Consider the following 25,262-nt stretch of genomic DNA (forward strand, 5'->3'; position numbering starts at 1 on the left):
CGGGCACCGCCCTGCCGATCTCGGTCGATCATGTCTAGGTCCCGGTTACGATTCCTTCCTCCCCCCCTCCGCCCACGCCCCTAGACGGTTAGACATGGACATCCCTATCCGGGGAAATCTTTCGCCCACCACGCTACGCCGGGCAGGGCTCATCAACGCTCGGCGTCTCGGCATTGATGGGTTGCCAGGCCGGAGGGTTCGGCGGCGAGAGCTCCTTCAGTCGTTCACGGCCGTTCCGCCGATCCACCCATGCTACCGCGGCCAAGGGTGTCCCCGCCGGCCCCCGCGCTGCCCTGACCAGAGACCAGTGGCCAATCTTGCGCATGCTCTCAAGTCTCGAATGCGCGTACTCACAGGCTCACGAGCTGCGCCATGGACACGCCGTCGTCTTCCCGGTCGACCGGCTGGGCGTTCTGGGCGCGTGGCGGCAGTGCAGTGGCTGTGGCTTGTATTTCCCCCCGGGTCCTGACACGGCAAGGTGCGCCATTTATGAACGAGGAGTAGCTTGCACTTGCAAGGGCCCCCCGGGCGTCCGTACGAGGAGCAGCAGCACTATCACTGCGCCACTACTGGCTACCGCGCTGCACTAGCGAGGCTATGGCCTGAGCGGAATATTTGAGCTCAGCTACTGCTCGGAGGGCGTGTTCGTTTGATGCAGAGGGGTCACATCAAAAAAAATTTTATTATTTAGAAGTATTAAATAAAGTCTAATTATAAAACTAATTGCAGAACTCCAGTGCTAATTCGCGAGACGAATCTAATGAGCTATATTAGTCCATGATTAGAGGATGATTACTGTAGCATCACTGTGGCAAATTATAGTTTAATTAGATTTATTAAATTTATCTCGCGAATTAGCATCCTGCTGTGTAAAAGGTTTTATAAACAGATTTTATTTAATACTTCTAAATAGTCAGATTCTCTTTGATGTGATGTATCCAAACCAGCAGCAAACGAACAGGCCCGCGGTCCAGAGGCCGCTCTCCGGTAAGCGGTGAGGCCTCGCCATAAATTTGCCGCAGATGCAGCAGCAGGACGACACCAGCGAGAGGGAGAGAGAGAGGACGGTAAATGCGGTGGCAAATGCTTGGCCAACCGTCCGGCACCAGCGCGTCCTCGGTGGCCACTGGAGCCGCGCCGGGCGGTGCGGTCGTGCGGAATCGGATGGCGTGGCGGCCTGCCGCTAGCTGCTGCTCCCGTACATGCATGATCCGGCGGCAGAACACGCGCGGCTGATCCGCTCGGCGCGACTAGAATGTTGTAGCGGGTCGCCACGGACGGGCGGAAGGCGCTGCGCGGCCGGCAAGGACAGAGTCACAGAGGAGCGGTGACCCGCATGGCGCTCGCCCACCGCGAGCTCACGCGTGGCGGCATCGTACCTGCGGCGGAGCCATCAGCCCATCACCACAGCATCTGGTCCATCTGGTGATGCTCGCAGGTCGTTCGGGGAATTGGGGTAAATCGGTCAGGGATGCTGCAACCGCCGCATGCCGCCATGTGCCGAGGCGCTGCGAGCGGCAGGCCGCACCTACTGAAGAAGGCTTTTGGTTTGGCTTTGCTTTGCTTTGAAGCGATCTTCCTGTGTTCTGCGAAGCTGGGCAACCAAGTGCTGAACGCCGCCGGCGGGTATGATCGAGTTGGTGCAGGATTCATGGGTTCAGGTTCATGGATTCAAGGCGCTTACTGAGGCTTGGTCTGAACGTCTGCTGCAGCCTGCAACTTCAAGCGACAACACGATCTGTTCCTGGAGAGGGAGAGAGTTGCTCTAATCGCACTTCCCTTGGGAGTTGGGGCCATGTTTGGCAAATGCGACGCGTTGCATAGCATATAAACAACGAGACGCAACACATTCAGCTTCCCTAGCCCCCGCCCACAGATGGCCTGAGCATCTTGGAGTGGTGGCTCCTCTTGCGGCGAGGTCTGCCGAAGGAGCAAAAGAAGGGGCTGGACACCGCTGTTAGGAAAGAGCGTAACGCTTTTTTCAGCGGCGCCGATCAGAATTTGAGCCAGCTAATTCCGGAATTCTCGCCGAGGGAAGCAACTGGATTCGAGTTGGGGCAAGTAAGCTTGCAGGCATCGGTTGGCCTTATCGATCATCGTTGAGTAGCGTTGCTCCTAGTTAGACTACGGTCATAGGCTTATCTTGGTTTATAGTGCCGCATAGCCCTTTACTTCATTGTTGATTGTTGAGGTGTGCGTGTGCTCCTTTCGACCGGCGTTGTAAGGCCAGGTTTGGATGACCGGGAAAGAGGGAGAAAGTGCAAAACTTTTGCTCTTTTGCACTTTTTTTTTCACTTTTGGATCCAAACATCCCAAAGTGCAAAAGGGCAAATGCTACCGTAATTTTGCTAATTATGGATTAATTAGGCTTAATAGATTCGTCTCGTCATTTAGTCCTCATCTATGTAATTATTTTTTAATTAAACTATATTTAATACTTCTAATTAGCGTCCAAACATCTGATGTGACAGGAGCAAAAATTTTGCCATTTCGCCTTTTGCCATTTGGGGGTGGATCCAAACATAGCCTAAGAAGCTCCATTCTATTTTCTTCTTGATGTAATGATACGTAGCTTTTCTGCGTAGTTAATGAAAAACGCAACACATTCAGCGACAAAACCTCGCATTGCTGAGATGGCGAGAGGTAAAGACGAGAGAACAATGTTGTTGTGCTCTTGTGCAGAAGAGTCACGCATTCGCCTGCTCCTTTGCCTACCGGCGAAGGAGGTGCTCAGTTTCTCAGTTGCTCACTTTGCTTCGGTGCCAAGGGCGAGCTACGAACAAGTGTAATTCAGGAGAGAAGAACAATTGACAGTGCAGCTGAGCTGAGCTGAGATTTTCTACCTGGTTATCTAGTTGGCTGCAACCTTGCAGCTGGAAAATCCTGCCGAAGCAGAGGCACAGCACAGAGACGAGCAAGAGAATGGAAGAAACCAGCCAGACACTGACGTGGTTAGGATTAATTTTGCCGGGTCATTTCTCACCAAGTACAGTATACACTGCAGCGGTCGAGCTAGAGCCATCATCAACGAGATAGCCACAACGGCGCCAAGCGTTCGCCAAGGACTGCAGCTTCGACTCTCCTGTTTTCTAGTGAACAACGGAGCTTGCGGAGGAGCTCGGCAAGCTGGAGATGAGGGAGACGACTAGACGAGTGGGGGCCGGAGCCAAGGCTGGCCGACACTAAGCTCCGCCCGTGGAGGAGTGGGCGGAGGAGCACGAAGAGCGACATGGTTCCTTGGCCGCGGATCTCCGGAAAAATCCATGTCGCCTGGCGCCACCTGCGCCGTGGACGGCGGACCGGAATCCATGACGAATGCAATCGAGGAGGAGCAAGGTCCAACGTCGTCCGCACCAGCTACCCAGGACGACGAAAGGAGAGGGAAGCACTCACACCGCAGATCTAAACGGCCATTCAAATGCCATGGTGGTTGATAATTACTCCAACAAGTCCCCGGCGGCGGCGGAGGAGGACGGGAAGAGATGGCCGCCGTGAGAGCGAGGACCGAAGGCACAAATCCGGTTCAGGGGTTTATATGCAAATATTCGGGATCCGATTTAGGGGGGTAAACGAAAATATTCGGACCTAAATATTTACAGTAAACCCCCTAGATCGGATCGCGATCAGTAATCGCGATCCGATTCGGGGGTGTAAGTGAAAATACTCGATCTAACTATTTACAGTAAACGCCCTACATTGGATCGCGATCCAATTTAGGTGGTTTTCTGTAAATTGTGGCCGCCGCTTTCCTTCCTCCTGCCGCCGGCCGATGCTGGACGCAGGTGGCGAGCCTGCCGGGCTTAGCGTCGATATCACCTCGCCGCCACGTCGCTTTCTCCGCCTCGAACTGGTGCTGCCGTTGTTTTCTTCCCAACATTGTTTTGCACGGCGACGAAGCGGAGGGGAGACGAAGCTACCGCGGCGCGCCGCCGCCACGGAACTGCTACTACAAGCAGCTCGTGGCACGCGCTGTGGGACCACGGATGTAGAGCAATGCCGGTTGGGTGGAGAACTCAGGACGACTCGTTGGTGGATGGTGGTGCGGCGGCGCCGACCCTTATCCTCCAGCATCTGCTTGGGGGCCGTGCCATGTCGCCGCATTGGCCGATGCATCAAGCTCGTCAGGGCATCAGGCGGGTGGATTGGAGATTGGATTGGAGATTGAACATTTCCATCCTTTTCAGCCAAAATTAGCAGAGATGCTCCCAGCAAGGTCGTTGTTCATCTGAAGAGGAGCCGACTCGGAGCAAACTCGGAGCCGGATGGCCAGCTGCTCATGAATGGTATCCATCAGCTGGTTCCCCACAGGGTCGACGGTGAAATGTAGCTGGAGGGATTTTCTTCACACCGCATCTGCAACTCACAAGGCAAACAAACAAGCAGCTATGGAGATGGCAAATACGAGAGTAGACTGAAACTGTGGCTCTTGTTTGCTGTACTACTGCAGACTTGGATCCAACGGATTTGGCGTTCATCTTCAGATTTGTAATTCGGTAGGCAAATATGGAGAGTAAACTGAAACAGTGGCTCTTGTTTGCTGTACTACTCCACAATCTTTCTGCAAAGTTACTGAAGCAGCTGTCTACAGATTTGGATAGCATCTATCCCGTACTATACTAAGCTCTTCTGAAACATGAGATGACAGTATGCAGAATTTAGAACATTCAAAGGTAAAAATTATGCTTTCACAGGGCAAAATTTTTCATTTCGAGGCAACTTAGTAACGCAACACTCAGAACACCCCCGCCTTTTCTTCACAAGGCCACCAGACGGGGCACCATTGCTGGATTCGGGCACACCGCGAGTGGAAAGAATCATCTTCTTTCCAGACCCCCGCCGCCATCTGGCTGGGGTTTCTTCGTAACCTGCACGTCTTTGCAGCGCTGGTGAACTAAGAAACAGAGCTAATGCCTTCTACAACCGAAAGCATAGTTGCATAGCAGGCATGCGTGTCAACGATCCAAGAAGCTGTCAGTTTATGCATGAGGATGGTTTTGTGTTCGTGTCTGACTTCGCTTAATCGCTCTACTTGTCAATGCCTTGCCAAGCGATTCGTTGGACAGAGAGGTGATGTGGAGCATCATCAGAGAAGGAAGACAAGTGTGACTGTGAGCATCAACAGGGAAGCAGCATGCCCACGTCCTCCTTTTCATTCTGGTTGGCATTTTGTTCGAGAAAATGTGATGTTTGGCGCATGAATATCCCCCCATTTGGTCCAGGGTCTGGTAAAGTTTGGTGTAGTGTCTGGTCAAGTAGCCCTTGTGCAAATTGAGTTTTCCCCAACTTTTGTTCGATCTGGGCAGGTAGCCCAGCGGAATGCCATGTCCTCTCACCAAAATAATACTACCTCCGTTTCTTGAATGTTGGTGATTAGAAGGAACTAATTTGCTTCTCCTAAACGTCATATATTTGAAAATAGAGGGAGTGATAAAGAAAATCCTCGTATGATCAAATGATAAGGCTCTGGAAATATTAGAGAAGCCCCCAAATGCACGCATTATTAGAGAAGCAAGCAACGAAGCACAGCATTCCGATCCGGGGCAGTTCAGTAAATCTACTCACACCCTAAACCCAAAATCTGCATACCTTTGGAACGCTTCTGATGTTTTTTTTTTGAGATGGCCCTCGATCAGTTTTTACCACGCACCAGAGTGCAAATTAACCACCTAAATAAACTACTCGTGCTTAGCGGTGAAAGCGCGTTTACTTTTACCCCCATCCTGTCAGGGTCAGCCCTACGCCCCCAATCACCGCGTGGCGAAATCCCGAGGCCCCATTTCTTTACTCCTCTACGCCACCCTTTCCAGTCTTCTCTGAGCGATGCCCCCCCCTCTGGCCCTCTCCCTCCACCCTCCCTCTCTTCTCTCTCCTCCGCAAGTGTGCACAGTGCCACTGCGAGCTCTCCCTCCACCTCCCCGATCTGGTCGCATCAGTCTCCCACCAGCCCTTCCCCTTCGCACGCACCTCCGAAACCCTAGACCCGCCCCGCGAGTCGCGAGTTGCTTCGCCGCCAGCCGCCATGGACCCGGCCCCGGCGGTCGCTGCGGAGCTCTGGCGCCCGCCGCACCTCGCCGCGGGAGGCGGCCGAGCTGTGGAGGCCACCTCCGCCGTCACGGAGAAGAGCAGTGGCGGACGCGGAGGAGGAGGCGCCGGACGGAGGAGGCAGAGGGAGACCCCAGCGTCCGAGGACGACTCGTCCCGGATCGTCTCCACTTCCGGCGGCGGCGGTCAGGATTTGGTAGGTTCTCTCCCTCATTGGTCCTGATCCGTGTGGCATTGGGGTTGCTGGGGCCAATGGGACTTCACGGCTGGGAATTGGAAGGTTTCCAAGGGCAAATTGTAGCATCATTATTTAGTGCATAACGGAGCATGCTGGTGTGATCTGATCATCTGCACTGCTGACCTCGTTGTTCGGGGTGCTACTCTTGGCAGTACTACTCTGGATTTATGTCTTGATTAACTTTGTTTGGTTTGATTCGGTAATGTGTGCAGCTGAATGAGCCAATTGCAGCAGCTGCTAGTGGTGTAGCTGACTGTAGACATTATGTAATTGAAGTAATTTTGGATGCATAAAATTAATTAATTTGGTTTTCGAAGGGCCAAGAACTGCTTAGAAAGTCATGAAAAAGTATGGGAATGCTAACACTATATAAAATAGTTTGGAGGCTATGATCAATACTTCTACACCTGCAGTGTTAATGTTAAAACTTCTGTGATATGAACATATGCAGCTACTCAGGAAGCAAATGAAACTATGTAAATTAAAGGTTACTCCATAGTTCATACAACAAGCAAAAGTACCTGATGCGGTTGAACTTTGTGTATTTTGTCGTACTCATGTTATGTAATTTCGTTTTCAGATATTAAGGTTTGATCGGAAGCACAGTTCCTCTGTACATACTTCCATTTTTATTGTGGTATCATAGTGTTTAAGAGTGCCAGATTTTTGCTTGTCAATATAACATGATGGCATGACGCCTTCAGGAGGCAATTGCTTAAACTGGCTAGAATGGCATATGTGCTTGGTACATCCACTTTCAGTGCCATTGTTGTTGTTGGATCTGTGCATACTATGGTGGTCTAATAAATTAAAGCTGCTTCTACTTGCTAGACAAACAATTAAGTACAATCAACTTCAAAATTTACTACCGACCAACTATTGTTGGTCCACAAAGGTTTTGGCTGGAATTCAGATTCTCAGCAATGCTAGGCATGGTCTCCTCCACAGTACCGTATAATTTCGGCATTGTGCATCAGTATAAGACTTACAAATGTTTGGAACTAGAATGAACACATATAGATGTTTCAGCATTTATGCTTGCATTTTGTATCAACAAATTGTTAGAATGCATATTTAATCATATTGGTGGGTGAATCATTATTGGTCAATATGATCTGTGATTTTATCAGCATGTTGCAATGACAGTTGATCCTTATGTTCACAAATCATGTTCTGTGTTGAATGATGGCAATTTAGATAACTATTTTTTTTTACTTTTGAGATGATAAGATCTTAGTTTCATATTAATAGAAAATTACCCAGTTGAAGTTGTGATTGTTCCTTCCCTTGCTTATCCTGATCTTTTTTATGAGCAGACAGATTCAGGAGCAAAACGTTTCAAATCAAATAAATCCAATGATAATAATGGCAACCTAAGAACGGAGGCTGAAACTGACTCAAGAAGTGCTGGCAAGGCTGTTAGTAAAAACCCTCCAGCACCAGAGCCACCGAAACAAGATTACATCCATGTCAGGGCAAGAAGGGGCCAGGCAACTGACAGTCATAGTCTTGCAGAAAGGGTAAAGATTGCAACATTTTCTATTTTCACCATTCCAATATGTAACGACTTGACACCAGTTTGTAAAAATGCATTGTATGAATTCAAACCATGTGCTACAGCGTAAGAACTGTGGTTGCAAATTGAAGTGCTCAGAGATGTTGTTGCTATAGGTAGCATGCATATAACACCTACTTGACCACCAAAAGATCATGTTCGTTTTACAGGCACGGCGTGAGAAAATAAGCGAACGGATGAAAGTTCTCCAAGATCTTGTCCCTGGATGCAACAAGGTGCACTTCAATCTCAACAGGCATTCAGCATTGTTTGTGTTTCCTCATGTGCCATATATTAAAGATATATAGTTTATTTTGTTGCTACGAATAAGCTCTAATAATTCCTGAGTTTCACTCCCAGCAGATGTGATAATGATTTTTTGCTTGCTTGGTCAGGTTATTGGCAAAGCATCCGTACTTGATGAAATAATTAATTACATCCAGTCTTTGCAATGCCAAGTTGAGGTATGCCAGTTTTGTACAGAAGCTGCTCCTACGGAATTGCATTACCCTTCATATTCAAGCTAAAGGTATAATTTATGTGTTGCAGTTCCTGTCAATGAAGCTTGAGGCATTTAATGCCCATCCGAGCAATGTAGTTGAAGCATTTCCATCCAAAGATGTAAGTCAAGTTTTAAAGTTGTTGTGAAGTACCAAGATCTGCCTATCGATTCTTCATTTTTTTTTCTGCGCCACTGCAAGCATTACTGAACTTTTGACAAATCTACACTTCTGAATTGAATAATTATTCATTGTTATGGACTTATGGGGCTTTAGTTCAGATTTCTAGAGAATACACCATTGAAATATCTTACTGAAATGCTCTCTTTGTCTTCCCTTTATGATCTGTCCTTCCTTTTTTCAGTATTTCCACAAACACCGTGATGCTACACTGCCCCCCCCCCCCCCCCCAATTTTTTTTTGTTATGTTTACTGAAGGCCTTCTTGTTTGCAGTTTGCTTCACAGACTTATAGCACGGCTCCTGGACTGACATTTGATACCCAAACCCCAAGAGAATATGGGCAGGGCACATCGACCTCGGAATGGCTTCACATGCAGATTGGCGGTGCCTATGAAAGGGTGTCATGAACAAGATGAACCCAGAGTAGCATTCTAATAAATTGAACCATGATCAATCAAGCCCATGGTTCTAGATTATTTTTTTGAAACGGTCATGTTCCAAACGCAGTTTTATTCATGCTTGGAGCTGTAATGCCTGTGTGGGACATGTATTTTGAAGAGTACAATTTTCGTTTTCCCATCTGAATCTCAAGACAACGTTTCTCCTATTCATGTGTTCCATGGAATTTCTGTAGGTCGCGTTAGTTTGTAAGAAGGATGAATAAATCAGTTCTTTCTCTCTTCTGGGAGCACCAGTTTCCTGTGTTGATGCTGTGATTTTGTGTTTGGGTCCTGTATAGTCCTATCCTTCCGATCTTCCAGTGCACCCTGATGACCATGCCCTACCAAAACCTCCCGAAAACCCAGCCCAGCTTGCGAAATCTCCCTCTTGCCCCTGTCCTACGAACGCGGTAACGGTTCTGTTGATCTATTCCCCAACACCCCTGCTGATCTCGCCCACGAAATCCCGCTTTCACCCCCGCCTTCTTCCCCATTCCTCAGTCCTCACTCCTTTCCCCTTCCCTCACTGGGTCCTCCCATGGCTTCCACTGCCTCGGCGCCACCTGCTCAGGCTGCCCGCTTCCTGTGAGTCGGAGACATCCTCCCCCCTCGAGCCCGAACCCTACCCTGACCCCGACCCCCGATCCAACCCCGATCCGGCTCTTCCAAACGGGGGGTCTCCGGCGATGGCGGCCGCCTCCCCGCCGCAGGATCAGCAGCAGCGGGCGGCCGAGGGGGCGGCTGCGTGGGAGGATCCCGCGGCGCTGACCCCGAGGAGGGCGCGGTTTCCACGCGCGTGCCACTACCGTCCGAACGCGCCCCCGCCGCCCGGGCCCGCGCCTCCGCCGCCGCGGCCGAGGCGGAGCGGGAATGCGGGGGACGAGACGCCGGAGTATCGCGTGGTGACGCCGCTCGTGGCGGAGCCGGAGTCGCCCGCCGAGCTGCCGCGGTGGAGGCTACGCTGCATGTGGGAGCTCGCCTCCGTCCTCAATTTCCTCCACGTAAGCGCTCTCTCTCTTCGGTACCGTTAAACCTTCCGCTGCTTCTGGCCTCAGTTTGGAGCGGGTTTAGTGCTTTGCTTTCTGAGGTGATTGTTTGGGTAACATGACTGATCTGCTTCGGAGCTGTAGGTGTTCCGGCCATTGCTAAACATTGCCGTGGAGTTCACTGCAGAAGAGCTGGAGGACGCGATCATAGCGCCCAATGGCACACTGGATAACGTGCATATGCCTCTGCTAAAGGTGAGTCGGTGCCTGTTTAAGTCACACTGGTTTTCATCATGAACTTTAACTATGCTGCTGCCCTTCTGCCTTTAATTGCCTCTGGAATTGGAAGCCAGGTGGTGGTAGGTGTTTATTTGAGGGGTGGGGGTCTTTGCATTGTGCTTTCTATTCTGTTTTTCTTTCAATGTTATAGGAGGAATGTATACTACTACTAGAACTTCATCAAGCATTGCTTCATTGCTCTTTGAGATCTGCTGGTGTTAAATACTAAGTTCTCATGGTTACCTTATTCTGGAGTGATGCTTAACAATTCTTGCATATTTAATTTGTTTAATGTGTTCGGGAATAATATTTCCAAATATATGAAATAAGGATTATGATGTCTATTTGCTATGGGATGATCTTCTTTGCAGGACTCAGCCAGTAATTTTGGTTATTTTTGTTGCTATGTGTTAGTGCATTATCAATTATCGGAGCCAAGAAATTTTGGTTATTTCAAATGAGAGTTGCAGTGTTACTGTAGCTGTCAACCACATGTATCTCATAATACACGATGAACATTTCACTGCTCCATTGCCCCTACTACACACTGCTAATGACTATGCTGTTCAGGTAATTTCGCTAAAGATATACCTGTGTCGAATGGAACAGAAGAAATAATAACAGGAGGCATAAATGACAATTCCATGTTTTGGGACATTTACATCATTTTAATTGACAAGTCTGTCTGGCTTGTCCATCATTGCTACTACTGATTAGATTACAAATCATAGTAACCAATTTTTCGAGTATCCTACATAATTTTTATGCATCTTTGCAGTCAATTCCTCCAGTGACTCGGATGGCCATGGGACGTGGAACATGGGTAACGGTGTTATGTAAAAAATTGAAGAACTGGTGGCATTGGGTATATGATGTTCCTCAGCAAGATCAATTTTACATGACGGATGAAACTGCATTTGGTTGATGAGCTAATAATGGTTAGAACTGCAGGTTGCAGAAGGCGATCTTCCGATTGTTGCTTCACATGGGTGAGTTCTTATCCCAGTAATCCCTTTACTGGATATCTAGTTGTTATCTTATGTTTGATAACTTCCGCTCAATTGTTTTGCCTTGTTCAGAGCGGAAATTGAACTGTACAGGACACTTGATCCAGCGACTCGATTAGTGATCCTGAAAGCTATATGTGATATACGTTGTGAGGTGTGTGCCCTTATTATTCTGTGAAATGTTTAAAGAATACAATTGAACCCGTGTCTTCTGCCGTTTGGAATTATACTAATTGTAGTTTAGTTGACCAGAGTTTACTATCTTTAAGCCTGTTATCACATTCAACATCTTTGCAGATTCTGCTAAATATTCTATTGGGCTATTGATTAATTAGTACAATATATATGCTCTGTCTCCAGTAATTTTTTCCTTTTCTGTTTGTGTACCATCCTACAATTGGCCATCATAAGAGCATATCTTTAGTTTATTGAAGATGTTCTGTTAGTTAATATTTGAAAACAAGGCTGTTGCTAAAACATGTAAGGGTAAGACTTAATCATTAATCAAGGTTGCTTTATATGCTAGACAGCATTACAGCAATTTATAACAGAGTTTTCTTGATACAAATCATGATTGTGAAGGGACAAATCAGCCTTTCAGGTGAAATAAACAAAAGGAAAGGAAAACTTGTCAGAACAAATTTGAAGTGGGGATATGGTAATTGAGTAGTGAGTGGTTGCAAAGCTGGCCCTCAGTTTGCTTTAAAATTGCGTCCCCCGCTTTCAGGAGAGCACATAAACACCTGTTGTCATGTATTCCTGTGTGAAGCGTTTTATTTGATCCTCCAGACTCCAATAAAATTCATGTAACACTTGCGAGCTGGTAGTTGCTCTTAATATCTCCATATTGTCACTGTTTATATATAGCTGCTTGCAAATAGCTGCAAAGTTAATGATAAAGTTATCTAGCCGTGAACATGTTGATATGTGTTCTTTAGTTTGAAATATGTGCTGAATCTTCTAGCACCTATTTACAGCAAGAGGATATTCGGAACTTCATTGATAGTTCTTTGAGGCATGGTTATCATCTTCCCATCTTCCGTAAAGAACGAATTGGTGGAGATTCATATGGAATTTCATACTGGTGGGCAAACAGTAACTTCAACAGAAATATGACATGTACTTTAAAGCATATTTTGTGGACCTGGCATCTCTACTCATCTGTTGCGCTGCAGGTATGAAGATGACCCAATTCTTGGTCATCGGTTGTATCGCGAAATTAGGCGAGTGGAGTATGCGAAGGAGTCATCAAAAAGAACTAAAGGAAAGGGAGCCTCAAGTGTTCCAGTTATATCCTATCAATGGGAGGCTGTGGCATCCAACTTTGATGAGTTCAATACAGCTGCAGTAAGTTTGGAGCTCATCATATACATTTCTTTAGGTTCTCTGTTAATAAATGGAGCCATGATTAGTTCATCTTTCCCTGTACCTAATCACTTGCAATTATGATTATGTTGTGATAATAAAAGTTAATGCCCGTTGTTGTTACAAGATGTTGCAACGGTCATGGCCATCTTGTAAAACATGGCGGACCTTGCTTGAGTATTATGAATCAGTGAACTTCCATGGCTTTGTATCATGGCTAATTAGTCATTAAGTATAAAAATTAACAATTCACACTTGGGTCTGTGTAGAGAATAGGGATGCTCTTTTTCTGATTCATGATCGTTTTTTGGTGTTAAGTATCACTAGTTTTTATGCTGATGCTACAATTATCCCGAGATGAAGAAATGAATTCATGACAGTTAAATCCAGTATATAGCTTGGGCTGCGTTAGCAAAAAAAATTGAATAAACATGCAGTATTGTATTAGCCCATATGATACCACACTTTGGGGGGGGGGGGGGGTGGGGGGGGGGTGCAATGGGCATTTTAAATGTGTTTTTCCATCCATTTCCAAACAAGTTGCAAGATACTTCCAAGCACCCCTGTCACAGTTTACACTGGAAGAGCTTATCAAAAGCAAACTGCAAACTTGTGGTGTCAATGAATCAAATAAGAATATGACAGAAAAGCTGTATATACTTTGCTCCTGATAAAACTTCTAAAGTTTAATGATATTAGTTCTTTTATGCCGATCTTATTCAGGAAAAACTCTTTTCAAGTAGGAACAGGACAGAAGTGTCGCTTGGCAAGAAGCTGAAGTTCAATTATCTTCCAGAGATAGAAAAGATTCATAAGGTATTTCACTGCAGCTAGTTAAAATCGTTGGCAAAGAATAGAGTGCCTTGCTATTCTCATTTCATAACGTGTTGCCATTGTCTTGTCCTGCAGAAGAAAGAGAAGCTGCTCAAAAAGCAACACAGAGAAGCCCTCCTCCTTGACAGCTACTTGACAGTGAATGGATTCACATCTGGCCGCTCTCGTCGTGAAAGGAAGCGTGTCACTTATACTTTTGGTAATTCCAAGTCTGAATCTAACATTGTTGATTAATGGGAAATACTTTCATACAACCTACAACTCAATTACGGCCAGGTGTTGAGAGCCATTTGATTCATAATTGAATAGCCACCCAAGCAATTTGAGCCATTTTATTTTCTAGTTGTAAAGGAGCTGTTCAAATGGTTAGATTGGTGTTTCCCTGTTTTGTGCTGATTATTTGTTACAGCTTTATTGTTCATGTAGTCACTCCTTCATATTAGATGTTTGATTATCGTTTCCGGCATTAATATTGCCATGTCACTACTGTCTCCTAATCATCCTGTGATTTGAACTCGCTAAGCTAACTCATTAACCTAAGTGTAGTTGTGCAACTGTAAATCCGCCTCTCATTGCTGGTTTGTGTTTTCACCACCTGAATAGTAGCTAATTATTGTGTTTGTTATACCTAGCTGGTCTAACTTGTATGTTAATAAAGCTACCAGTAATATAATTATTTCATCATTTGATGAATGTCAGCAAGTGTTTCCCATTTCCTAGTAACCTGTTAAAACTTGTATTGGGATGATGAAGGTATTGCAGTTATTCATCAAAGGGTCCGTTTAGGTCAAATTTTACATGTACATGGCATGTTTGTGAATGCTTAATACTGCAAAATTTCATTCTAAAGTCATACTATCTATGTGTTCATTTGATGTATCATACGGTGTCTATTGGAACAAGGCCAGTGTGTATACTGTTTTCTTGTTGTCCTGATGATTTTTCTTAATTTATCATGCAGATGATTATGAACGTTCAATAAATGAAGCCATAAAAACAACAAAGTATGTGTATCTTTCTGTTCTTGGTAGCTTCATCTATTAAGGGGTTCATAGAAACAATGCAAAACATGAAACAACTTTCTGGACTATATTATTGACAGGAAAAGTGAGAATGTTGCTGAGATTGGCCCCTCACCATTATGTAAAGGATTCTATGGAGAATCTGCAGCAAAGTCATATCACTACCAAGCAAACAATCGTGAAGGGAAGGCAGCAACTCTTCATCGTAGGCAAGTCCTTTAACTCTTGGTGTTTATCTGTTTCTCTTATAGAACTAAATAGCCAATTAAAAGTTGTTGGTCTGTTATAGCTACAGGCAGAGAAAAAGATCTCAAAGGTACACAAAAGACTTTGTGGAGGCCATATCGGACATTGACCTGAACATTGACAGTGATGATGATATCATGGGTGAAGCAGTGTATGATGAGGAATATGTTAGAAGTAAAAAACAGCAAAAGGCAGGTCTTTCTGAAAATGACGAAGAGTTTCAGCTGGAACAAGTTGCCAGTGATGGTGGCAATGGAGTGGTTCATTCTTTGAGTGCTAGTAAAGATGCAGATGAGCTCCAATGGTACAAAAGATTTCCACTTCACAACCCTCAAGGGACCAAGTTGAGATCCGTTGATGAAATCCAAATTGGCATCAGACGCAGTAAGCGCTCCACTCGTCCGCGTATTAACTATCAACAATATGATATTTCTGGCAGAGATACAGAATTTGGAAAGCAAGAGAAATGCAGCGCATCAGATCCAGATGTTGGCTCTGATGCACAAAATGATATGGAGGTCTCAACAACAAGCCAAGACCGGGAGGAAGAAGATGATGAAGTGAATAAAGCACGGCAGTGGTGCATAGAGAAGGCACTTGTTCCTAGCAGGGAGAGTGAAAGCGTACGTAGAAAATTCCTCGACCTAAATGAGCAAGTGCCTGTAGGTGGTCTTGATGATGCGCCGGTCTTGGTGAAAGACGAGCACCCAAATAATGGTCATGAGAAATGTTCCGCGGCACATTAGAGGTGCTGGGAACCCTTTTTTTGTCACCTGAGTATGAAATACTTGGTGAAATTGCTTGCTTTAGCATGGATCGACAAGAATCCAATGAGATGGTGATACAACATTGGTCTTGTAAGGGCGTATTTCTGCTACATACTACTGCCAATGTCGTGCCAACGAGGAGTTTGAGATGGTCCATGAGCGCAGTGGCTGAATTTCCTGCCGATAAGCCAGGTCCTATCTGATACTTGGAGGTCATGCTGAGATGTACACTATAGGCACACCGCACGCGTCGATTGGCGCTGTGCAATTGTCACACCTGCATTTGTATCTCCTCCATGTATGAACAGTGATCGGGAGCAATAGTGCCTGGTTACGGGATGCCTACACTGCTTATCGGCTATTGCCATCAGTTTTGTCCTTTTCTACTTGACTCGCTGCAAAACATTTCGCTTTCCCCTTCTGTGTATCTGCATTAGGCCTAGGTGGTGATTGGATCCGTCGTGATTGGATCCAAAGCATCAGTGTATCAAAACAGGAGTACTATAGTGAATGCTAATGAAGTGAGCTAACTTTTAGGTAAGATTTAAAAACTTTAGCAAAAGTACGAGTTATGCTAAAACTTGGCACTCAACTTTAGCCTATCAAACAACCCTTAATTTCACTGTAGCCTTTTTTTCGGAATGCGGTAATTTGTTAGTGCTCGACCTCGTCAGTAGTTTTCGGGGTTGTTTACTTGGAATTGGAAGTTGAACTTTCATGCCTGGTTCTCCAATATTACAGTTGCACTGACGGAAATTTCTTCATGCGACAGATTGTGAATCGGAAGCCCGTTCGTAGCGACTAGCAGATAACTGGTGTTTACCAATCTAAAATTTGGATGAATTGATCTTAACTGCATGGTGCCTGAATGGAACCGTATTTGAATTTAGCATCTTATGTTACTAGCATAGACGTGCCGCACGTGATTTTAAAAAAAATCTAGTTAAATTTTAATTCGAAAATACATTGAATTAAGTATTAATTAAATTAATATTCAAATTAAATTCTAAATCCATCTACAATGATAAAAGTATCCCGTAGCTTAGGTCGACACGAACGTATTAGGCCAATCTCAGTGCACAGTTTATAGCACAGTTACTAAACTGGGAACTGGTAACTATACCACATAAGTTTTATAATGACGAAACTCCTCTCACATCTTATGAAATTCTCTCCTTCTCTCTTCTCGTCATGTTAGCAAAATTGATGACGTGGCATATAATTTAATACCATAAAATCTCTATCAAGATTGGCCTTATGTACCTTGAAACCCTAAACCCTCGAGGTGGTAGTTCCTTTTATAATATTTTAAAAGAGTAAAAAGTAAAAAAAGGAAGTCTCCAGAAACTGAAAGTGGCCCATAGACTTACAGCTGTTTGTTGGGCGGGCCGCGTTCCTATTTGTTCCGAAGCGGGAGGCCGCAGCCTGCAGGTGGGACCACGCAACGCCCAAGTAAGGCGGGCCGAGACTCCGTGAGGCTGAGACGCGCCTGCCCGCTGCCGTTAATACCAACCCCCTCGCCGTTACGCTCCTAAAACCCTAGCGAAGGCGTGCCTTTCCCTTACCGCCCACCCGCCGCCGCCGCCGCCGCCATGTGCCCCGCAGCGGCGACCATGAGATCGGCCAGGCCGTCGAAGAAGCGGAAGCAGCCCGTCGTCGCCCCGCCGGAGTCGGACTCTGAGGAGGAGTCGGTGTACGACACCGCCTCCGACGGCGACGAGGAGGAAGAGGAGAGGCAGCAGGAGGTAGAGAGCGAGGACGAAGACGAGGAGGTGGAGGAGGGGAGCGATGATGAAGACGAGGAGATGGAGGAGGGGAGCGATGACGATGAGGACGAGGAGGAAGATGAGGACGAGAGCGAGGAGGAGGAGGAGGTGAAAGTGACGGTGAAGGAGGAGGAAAAAAAGGAAAAGAAGAAGAAAAGGGAGGAGGTGGAGGAAAAGAAGAAGGAAAAGGAGGAGGAGAAAGAGGAAAAGAAGGTGAAGAAGAAGGGGGAGGGGAGCGGGATTCTCTCAAACAAGCTCTTCTCGGAGCTCCCCATCTCTGAGCTCACTGCCAAGGCCATCAGAGAGATGAACTACACCCACCTCACCCAGGTACTGCCTACCACTGTGTAAAATATGCCATTGCATAGACGTAAATAGTGCTCTTTATGAGAATTGTTTCTGTTCTCGGCGCAAGTCAGCAATTGCTTACCTTCTTTGTTTTGTTTTTGACATAGATAGACTGCATAAAAGCTAACTATTTCTTTGGAAGTTTGTGTTAGGTGGGTCGGTCTGTTTGATCTTAGTATTAATAAGTGACATTGGGGGTGTGGTTGTTTTCATGCTTGCAGATTCAAGCTAGATCAATACCACATCTGTTGGAAGGAAAGGATGTGATGGGCGCAGCTAAAACTGGATCAGGGAAGACTCTTGCGTTCCTTATACCAGCGATTGAGCTGCTCTATCATCTGCGCTTCTCACCAAGGAACGGGGCCGGAGTTATTGTGGTTTGCCCGACAAGGGAGCTTGCTATCCAGGTATATGGTTTGTCGATGCTGATTTCCTCTGACAAATCTTGATGCAACTGTATTCCTTGATCCAGCTCACATATTTTAAGGCAGTAAAAGAGAAACATTTGAAATCGGATGTGTCAACTGAGATATTAATTACACTGTGTTAAGACAATGTTCTAAAAAATGATGGACAATGTTGTTCATGTTACAGTGTTTTTAAGCTAAGTTACAGAAAATGGTTATTCACATTGCAATTGCCAAAAATTGGAAAATTGTGGAACTTGAAAATGTAAAGTAGTATCTAATTTTTGTATAGCTGCAGTTCCGATATTCTGAACAAAATCTATTTGTTAACAAATCGAGCCTATGTATGCCACTTTCTTAATCATTGTTGATTAATTTTCTCTAGACACACAATGTTGCCAAGGAGTTAATGAAGTATCATTCGCAAACTCTTGGATATGTCATTGGTGGTAATAACCGGAGAAGTGAGGCAGATCAGCTTGCGAAGGGGGTCAATTTATTAGTTGCTACCCCAGGCAGGCTTTTGGACCATCTACAAAATACCAAGAGCTTCATATACAAAAGGCTAAAGGTAATGGAACTTCTTTCTGGCATTTTCATTCCAAAGCCTGAGGAAAATCTATCTGTTGAAGTAGCATTGTATTTTAAGTTGCCGCATTAAGCAAACAAACGCAAACCTGCAATTGCATATCTCTAGTGTGCTATACACCTACTTTTTGCATCAGTCCTGCATATCCACTACATTACAATACGCTATCTGCTGCTGTTGTCCTTGACTGCATGCTTAGGTGTGAAAATTAAATTAGAGCCTAGATAAATTTGTTGCTGATTATATGAGTTATGTATAAACGTAAGTGATACTGGTTTCTTCTTGGTTGGTTATTCATTCTACCAAATCCTTGCCAGCCTTTAGTCTGATACAAAGCATGTAAGATTTGATGAGTTGGGCTGGTTTGCCTTCTAGCATTATTAGCTTCCTGGGTTTTCACGCACCATCTGTTTGTGTTTACATGGAAACCTAAAACATTATTCATGATCATGAATTCCAATATGCGATGACTGACCATCCCATTTGCTTTGTATATCTCTGACAGTCATTTTATTAATTTTGCAGTGCCTTGTAATTGATGAAGCTGATCGCATACTTGAGCAAAACTTTGAGGAAGATATGAAACAAATATTTAAACGCCTACCTCAGGTATATGAGCTCTTGTTATTCTCATTATATATGCACAATGTAGCTCAGAACTTTGCACTGACATAGTATTTTATTTCCTTCGTTGCATTATGGATGATATGCAGAATAGGCAGACTGTTCTTTTTTCTGCTACACAGACTCCAGAGGTTGGTAAATCTGTTATCCAGTTTATTTATTCAAACTTCTCATTCATGATTTCTGTAAGTTTCTCTTCTTATGCTTTAATGTATCTGGCAGGTTGAAAAATTTGCTAAATTGTCATTTGAGAAAAATGAAGAAAGTAAAGAAAAACCAGTTTATGTTGGAGTTGATGATGATAACTCAAAAGTAAGGAAGTGCGTCAGCATGCTATTCAACTATGCTTTCAAGAGTATTTCGTAGGAAAAATAACCTTTGATTCTTTGGCAGGCTACTGTTGAAGGCTTACAGCAGGGGTACTGTGTCATTTCAAGTGAGAAGAGGTTCCTGGTTCTGTATGCTTTCCTCAAAAAGAAACAGAATAAGAAGGTCATGGTGTTCTTTTCATCATGTAATTCAGTCAAGTTCCACTCAGAACTTCTGAATTTCCTTGGGATAGAGTGTTCCGATATCCATGGGAAACAGAAGCAGCAGAAACGAACTACAACATTCTTTGACTTTTGCAAGGCAGAAAAGGGCATCTTATTGTGCACTAATGTGGCTGCACGTGGACTTGATATCCCTGATGTGGTGAGGTTTTGACCTGTTATTTTTTAGCATTAGACCTGTTTTTATTCCCTGCTAACCGAAGCATCTGATGCCTTCTTTAGGATTATATCGTGCAATATGATCCTCCAGATGAACCAAAGGTTGGTGATTCTAAAAGGCTCGATTGAAATTTACTACTCTCTTCCTCTAACTGCAATTTGGAATTTCACTTTCAGGATTACATTCACAGAGTTGGTCGTACCGCCCGTGGTGACAAAGGAAAGGGAAGTGCATTGCTGTTCCTACTACCAGAAGAATTAAAATTTCTCATTTACTTGAAGGTATGTGTGAACAACATAATATCTGCATCTCATCCCCCCCCCCCCCCCCCCGAATTATGAGAATTCACACATGTATTGATTGTCTGCAGGCAGCCAGGGTTACCCTTACAGAATATGAGTTCAATCAAAAGAATGTGCCAAATTTGCAATCACACCTCGTAAGTACCTTCGTTCACAATAACCATACAGTTCCCGTTACCTTTTCATGTAGTTGTTATAACTTGAATTGTTGAGCAGGAGAAAATTGTTAGCGACAATTACTTTCTGAACCAGTCTGCTAAAGAAGCCTACAGATCCTACGTTTTGGCGTATGACTCTCACTCTATGAAAGACATTTTTAATGTTCATCAACTTGATCTGCAGGTAAATGTTCTGTAAAGTTTTCATTTATTGCACAGTTGATATTTCCTAAAGTATAGTTTATCCCTTGAAACATTTGAGCTAATAGAGAATGTAGATATCAGTTGTCCCGGTGGTATATGATAACTGCTGCTATTTCAAATACTCTATCGCATCAACGGCATGAAAATGAGCATGAATTAATTGCATATGGATTGCCAGGTTTTGTTACTGTACAGAAAACTGTACAATCTTATGTTGAATTCCTCGCTGTCTTGCAGAAAGTAGCTGCATCATTCTGTTTCAGAAACCCTCCAAAGGTGAATCTGGACCTGGAGAGCAGCGCTGCGAAACATCGGAAGAAGATGAGGAGATCAGATGGTGGGAAGAGGCATGGTATCAGCCCTTCAAATCCTTATGGTAGGAAGGACAAAGACGGTGGCAATAAACGACAGTTTGCGAGGTTTTAGAAAAGAAGGGCCTTACATGGGGTTGTGTAATACCAGAGCTTCAAAGTTTCCTGGCTTTGGAAAATTTTGACAGATCGCTTGATGCTAGAGTGGATGAGATATTATCACTTGTTTTAGTGGATGATCGCTTGATGTGTTGCATCTTTAGAGTGTAATGCAATTGCCCACACAGTGGATTCTTTATTTCATAGTGCTTCGATTGCTGCTGCACAAGCGAACGGGTCAGATCATACAGTCTGTTTCTTTGCCCGTGAGACGGCACACAAGTTGTTGTCGATTTTACTGTGGTATAGCAGCACAGTTTGGATTCAACTAGGAAAAGCTGTACTGCAGATGAGCAAACACTCGTCAGCAGTGCCAACTCATGTTGTCGTTGCCAAGCAGTGCGCGGTAGCGATGGTGAATCTTGCCTGGCAATGGTTTCACATAGGCTGCACGAACGCCAGCCCGTGCTGCCGGGTCACGACGAGCTGCTGCATCCACGATCCATCGCTTTCAGCCTCTGCTAGCAGATCTCTCCGGGTTACATTACAGGTGGCCCCGGTGACCACGCCGCCGCGGGGTCCGCGGCGGCCGGCGGGGCACGATCCCATCCGCGCACCGCCTCTCGTTGTTCTTGCAAAGACCAAGCTGGACTTTGCTTTGCGCGATCCCACAACTGTCGACGATATTTCTCCACTACTGACAAGAGGGAAAGTTCAGAATTCAACATCCACGGTTTTCGTTTGAGAAAGTTCTTGTCAGTTTTTTTTTCTTTGCGACAAAAAGCTCATTACACGTTGACCTTGAGTTGACTTGTTTATTTCTTCCATAGCAGTACTCCCTCTGGTCATGAAAGCATAGTCTTCCAGATAATGGTAGCAGATACAGATAGAATAGAAAAAAAAAGGAAACAAGTTCGATCGATTCTAGTACTGTCTACAGGAGCTCTCATAACTGAAGGCGAGGGTTCTCTAAAACAAACCCCTATTTTATTCTACGGGTTATAGATCAGTGGCTACTAGAACCCTGAAGATTGAAGAAACACGAGAAATCATCACAATCGCGGACGACAGATTGGTATCGTCAACTGAAACTACTGTTCCTCCTCCTCATCTTCTTGTTCGTCAGGGTCATTTCCTCCGCTGGCCTTCTTCTCCTTGGCCTCCTCCAATGCCTTCACCAAGGCCGCGAGGCAGGTGTCCGGGTTGTCCTCCAGGCTCTTGGGCGTCAGGTTCTCGGCGACGTCGGCCGGCGTCATCTCCACCTCCCGCAGCAGCTCGCCGACGGCGCCGAACAGCGCGTGCGCGTCGACGTCGAGGTACGTCTTGGCCAGGAACTTGAAGGCCTCGAAGCCGCAGTAGGACATCTCGATGTGCTTGTCCATGCGGCCCCTCCTGATGAGCGCCGGGTCCAGCTTCTGCACGTGGTTGGTGGTGAACACGATGATCCGCTCGCCGCCGCACGCCGACCACAGCCCGTCGATGAAGTTGAGCAGGCCCGACAGCGTCACCTTGCTGCTGGTGTCCTTCTTGTCGCCGCCGGCAGCGGCCTTGGCTGCGGCGGCCGCCGCGCCATCCTTCTTGTCCTTGTCATCCTCCGCCGCGGCTTTCTTCTTCTTGCGCGCGCCGGTGAGGTCGAGCGAGCAGTCGATGTCCTCGATGACGATGATGGACTTGCTTGTCGTCTCGATGAAGAGCTTGCGGAGGTCGGTGTTGGAGTGCACCGACGTGAGCTCGATGTCGTAGATGTCGTAGTCGAGGTAGTTGGCCATGGCGGCGATCATGGCCGACTTGCCCGTCCCCGGCGGGCCGTACAGGAGGTACCCGCGCTTCCACGCCTTCCCGACGCGCGCGTAGTAGTCCTTGCCGTTCTTGAACATGTCGAGGTCGTCCTTGATCTCCTTCTTCTTCGCCGGGTCCATGGCGAGGGTGTCGAACGTCTTGGGGTGCTCGAACACCACGTGGCTCCACGCCGACCTCATGTACCCGCCGTCGCTCCACTGGTGCGTGGAGATGTTGGTGAAGAGCTTCCGCTGGCGGTTCTTGACCATGACGGCGCGGCCCTGCTGCCGGACGCGCGGGAGGTAGGTGTCGAGCACGAGCTCGCGGTGGCGCTCAAGGAAGAAGAGCCTGTAGAACCGGCGTTCCTCCTGCGCGCCGCCGCCACCGCCCCACCACACCGCGGCGGCGTCGGCGCGCGGCGGCGACTTGGAGTAGGCCCACCACCACACCGTGGCGCCCTCGAACTCGTCGGCCACCTCCTCGCCGTCGACCATGCTGAGCACGAGCTTGTCGGCGTCCTTGGCGCCCTCGGCGCGGAGGTGGCGCACGCCGCGGGAGCAGGCCGCGCTGAGGTACGCCTTGACCTCCTCGTACGCGTCGCTGCGCTTCATCCGGCCGCCCTCGTACTCGGCGATGGTGACCGACAGGTACGGGTCCACCATCGCCGCCAGCCGCCGCGCGTGGCGGCTCAGGTGGCGCCCGAAGAACTGCTGAAGCTGGAGGTGCTGCAGGTTCTGCCACACCACCGTCCACAGCACGGCGATCAGGCTCAGCACCACGCCGGAGTTGAGCCCGCTCAGCAACGACCCCCCCTCCATGCCTCCACCTCCACGATCCCAAGGACGACTAGGAGAGTAGTAGGAGCAGTGGTTTCCTGGCCCGTGCCAATAAATCACGGCAAGCCCCCACTGCCTCACCCCCTGTACTTATACAACTTTCCCGGGCCCAGTGGGGTGGTGGCGCTGCGTCACGGCGGCGATCATCACCGACGGCGACATGGGCCCGCGGCGCGTCAATTTCGTTGCGTCCTCTGGATCGCTTCCCCGTGAAGGGCCAAACGGGCAGGGGCAGCGGACGCGACGCAACCCGCAGTACAATATTACTCCTTGTCGTCCTGTTGTTTTCTTTTTGGGGGGGGGGGGGGGGGGGGGGGGGGTGGGATGGCGGGGTAGTTGGTGGGGTTGGGGCTGAGCTGTGCCATGACCCCGCCGCGCCGTGGCCCCGTTTCCTTGGCGACGAAGCGGTCGGGCTGACGAAGACGACGATTCCAACTACGGCGACATTTTTGGTCGGTTTCCTTGGCTCCTTTCGCCGGGATTCGGGTGTTTCGCTGGACGAGTGGGCGTCGCGCTGGCTTGCAACCGAAGAAAGGCAAGGCACGGTCACATCGACTCGGAAGGCTTGCTCGTCTGGTAATCCTCCAGTGGACGTGAGATACTTTTCAAATTTTACGAGTCAATACTACTTTTTTTACATCATAAGTTACTTTGGCTCTCTAGGCTCCACACTGTAAATAACTGTGTGCGCGGTAAAAAAATAGCTTCTTCACCTTCACCTGTCTGGATATTTTGAAAAATATCTTTTTGTTTGTTCATAACAACTTCTGTATTATTTTAATAGCTTCGAACATACTGCAACTTTATTTTCATATTATTTTCAGGGCGAACTCAGTGTTCAAATAAAAAGAGCACAGGTAGGTAATCGCTAAGAAAAAAAAGGAGCACGTTGAACGTGCAAACAGGGAACGTGCGACCCCCCATCCCTAGGTTGTGTTGACGTGCACGTGATCCGGTGACTTGTCGGTCTTTTAGAGAACGACAATTCCTTCTCTCTACAGTCTACCTCTATATAACATATTTTAGTGACAACTTATGGCACAAAGTTATGAATACACAATATAACAACTTGTGATAGTGATAACTTACGCAGGGAATCTAAAACAACTTCTGTCATATGTCTCAACGTCTAGTAGTAGTTTATGCTGGTATTGGGTATCATCTTATACCGAGGTTGTAAAGGAACTTATGTACCTGACAACTTATGTGATATTTTTTCCGACAAATCTTTAAGATTGACGAAATTATCATAAACGTCTCGCTGTCTCGCTGTCGACGAGACATCGCCGACCACTGAAAGCATAACACGATTAAATTTTATAAAATTCGATCCCCCGGTGAGTCGAACCCAAGAATTAAAAGGTGCTATTGAGATTCCTGTAACCACTGGGCTACATGCCCTTTCGCATATGGATACTTTCTTACCTTTTATACATATTTATACATAGATAAAAAACTATCTAGATTTTGAAAAATAACTGTTTGTTCGTCCATATAACTTTTGTATTGTTTTAATAGCTTTGAATATACTGGAATTTAATTTTTCATATTATTTTCAGGGCGAACTCAGTGGTCAGATAAAGAGCGCAGGTAATAATCGCTAAGAAGAATAAAAAGATAAGACCATAGAATGATTGGGCCTAGTTAGGCCTGGTGGGCTGAAAA

The 25,262-nt window shown here is 46.5% G+C and overlaps 4 protein-coding genes across 6 annotated transcripts; 3 read left to right on the forward strand and 1 right to left on the reverse strand.

Annotated features, from left to right (window-relative positions):
- The first annotated feature begins 5,802 nt into the window (after window positions 1-5,802).
- Window positions 5,803-9,211, forward strand: LOC112876193 (transcription factor BHLH089-like). The gene is made up of 6 exons (XM_025940245.1): window positions 5,803-6,238; window positions 7,597-7,800; window positions 8,006-8,071; window positions 8,231-8,299; window positions 8,385-8,456; window positions 8,790-9,211. Exons 1-6 carry the CDS (start codon window positions 6,020-6,022, stop codon window positions 8,922-8,924), a joined length of 765 nt encoding a protein of 254 aa, XP_025796030.1. The 5' UTR covers window positions 5,803-6,019; the 3' UTR covers window positions 8,925-9,211.
- A 209-nt stretch (window positions 9,212-9,420) lies between these two features.
- Window positions 9,421-15,849, forward strand: LOC112877416 (DDT domain-containing protein DDR4-like). 3 transcript variants are annotated; one of them, XM_025941723.1, is made up of 12 exons: window positions 9,421-9,958; window positions 10,088-10,198; window positions 11,001-11,087; window positions 11,174-11,211; window positions 11,302-11,383; window positions 12,207-12,313; window positions 12,405-12,576; window positions 13,318-13,410; window positions 13,504-13,627; window positions 14,390-14,432; window positions 14,531-14,659; window positions 14,740-15,849. In XM_025941723.1, the coding sequence occupies exons 1-12, from the start codon at window positions 9,644-9,646 to the stop codon at window positions 15,440-15,442; spliced, it is 2,004 nt and encodes a 667-aa protein (XP_025797508.1). In that variant the 5' UTR covers window positions 9,421-9,643; the 3' UTR covers window positions 15,443-15,849. The 3 variants fall into 3 exon arrangements, with proteins under 3 accessions (XP_025797508.1, XP_025797506.1, XP_025797507.1); XM_025941721.1 differs by having other exon boundaries at window positions 9,503-9,958; window positions 14,746-15,849; XM_025941722.1 differs by lacking the exon at window positions 9,421-9,958 and adding an exon at window positions 10,594-10,792.
- A 1,066-nt stretch (window positions 15,850-16,915) lies between these two features.
- On the forward strand, window positions 16,916-21,211 carry LOC112877379 (DEAD-box ATP-dependent RNA helicase 27). The gene is made up of 12 exons (XM_025941675.1): window positions 16,916-17,559; window positions 17,799-17,984; window positions 18,370-18,555; window positions 19,099-19,182; window positions 19,287-19,328; window positions 19,420-19,509; window positions 19,591-19,890; window positions 19,971-20,009; window positions 20,085-20,189; window positions 20,279-20,347; window positions 20,427-20,552; window positions 20,810-21,211. The coding sequence occupies exons 1-12, from the start codon at window positions 17,056-17,058 to the stop codon at window positions 20,996-20,998; spliced, it is 1,920 nt and encodes a 639-aa protein (XP_025797460.1). The 5' UTR covers window positions 16,916-17,055; the 3' UTR covers window positions 20,999-21,211.
- Window positions 21,212-21,777: 566 nt separating this feature from the next.
- LOC112876093 (AAA-ATPase ASD, mitochondrial-like) lies at window positions 21,778-23,878 on the reverse strand. Its single transcript, XM_025940132.1, has one exon. It carries the CDS (start codon window positions 23,577-23,579, stop codon window positions 22,074-22,076), a length of 1,506 nt encoding a protein of 501 aa, XP_025795917.1. The 5' UTR covers window positions 23,580-23,878; the 3' UTR covers window positions 21,778-22,073.
- Between the last annotated feature and the right edge of the window lie 1,384 nt (window positions 23,879-25,262).

This window comes from Panicum hallii, chromosome 9 (assembly GCF_002211085.1).
Source record: "Panicum hallii strain FIL2 chromosome 9, PHallii_v3.1, whole genome shotgun sequence".
Taxonomy (NCBI): Eukaryota; Viridiplantae; Streptophyta; class Magnoliopsida; order Poales; family Poaceae; genus Panicum; species Panicum hallii.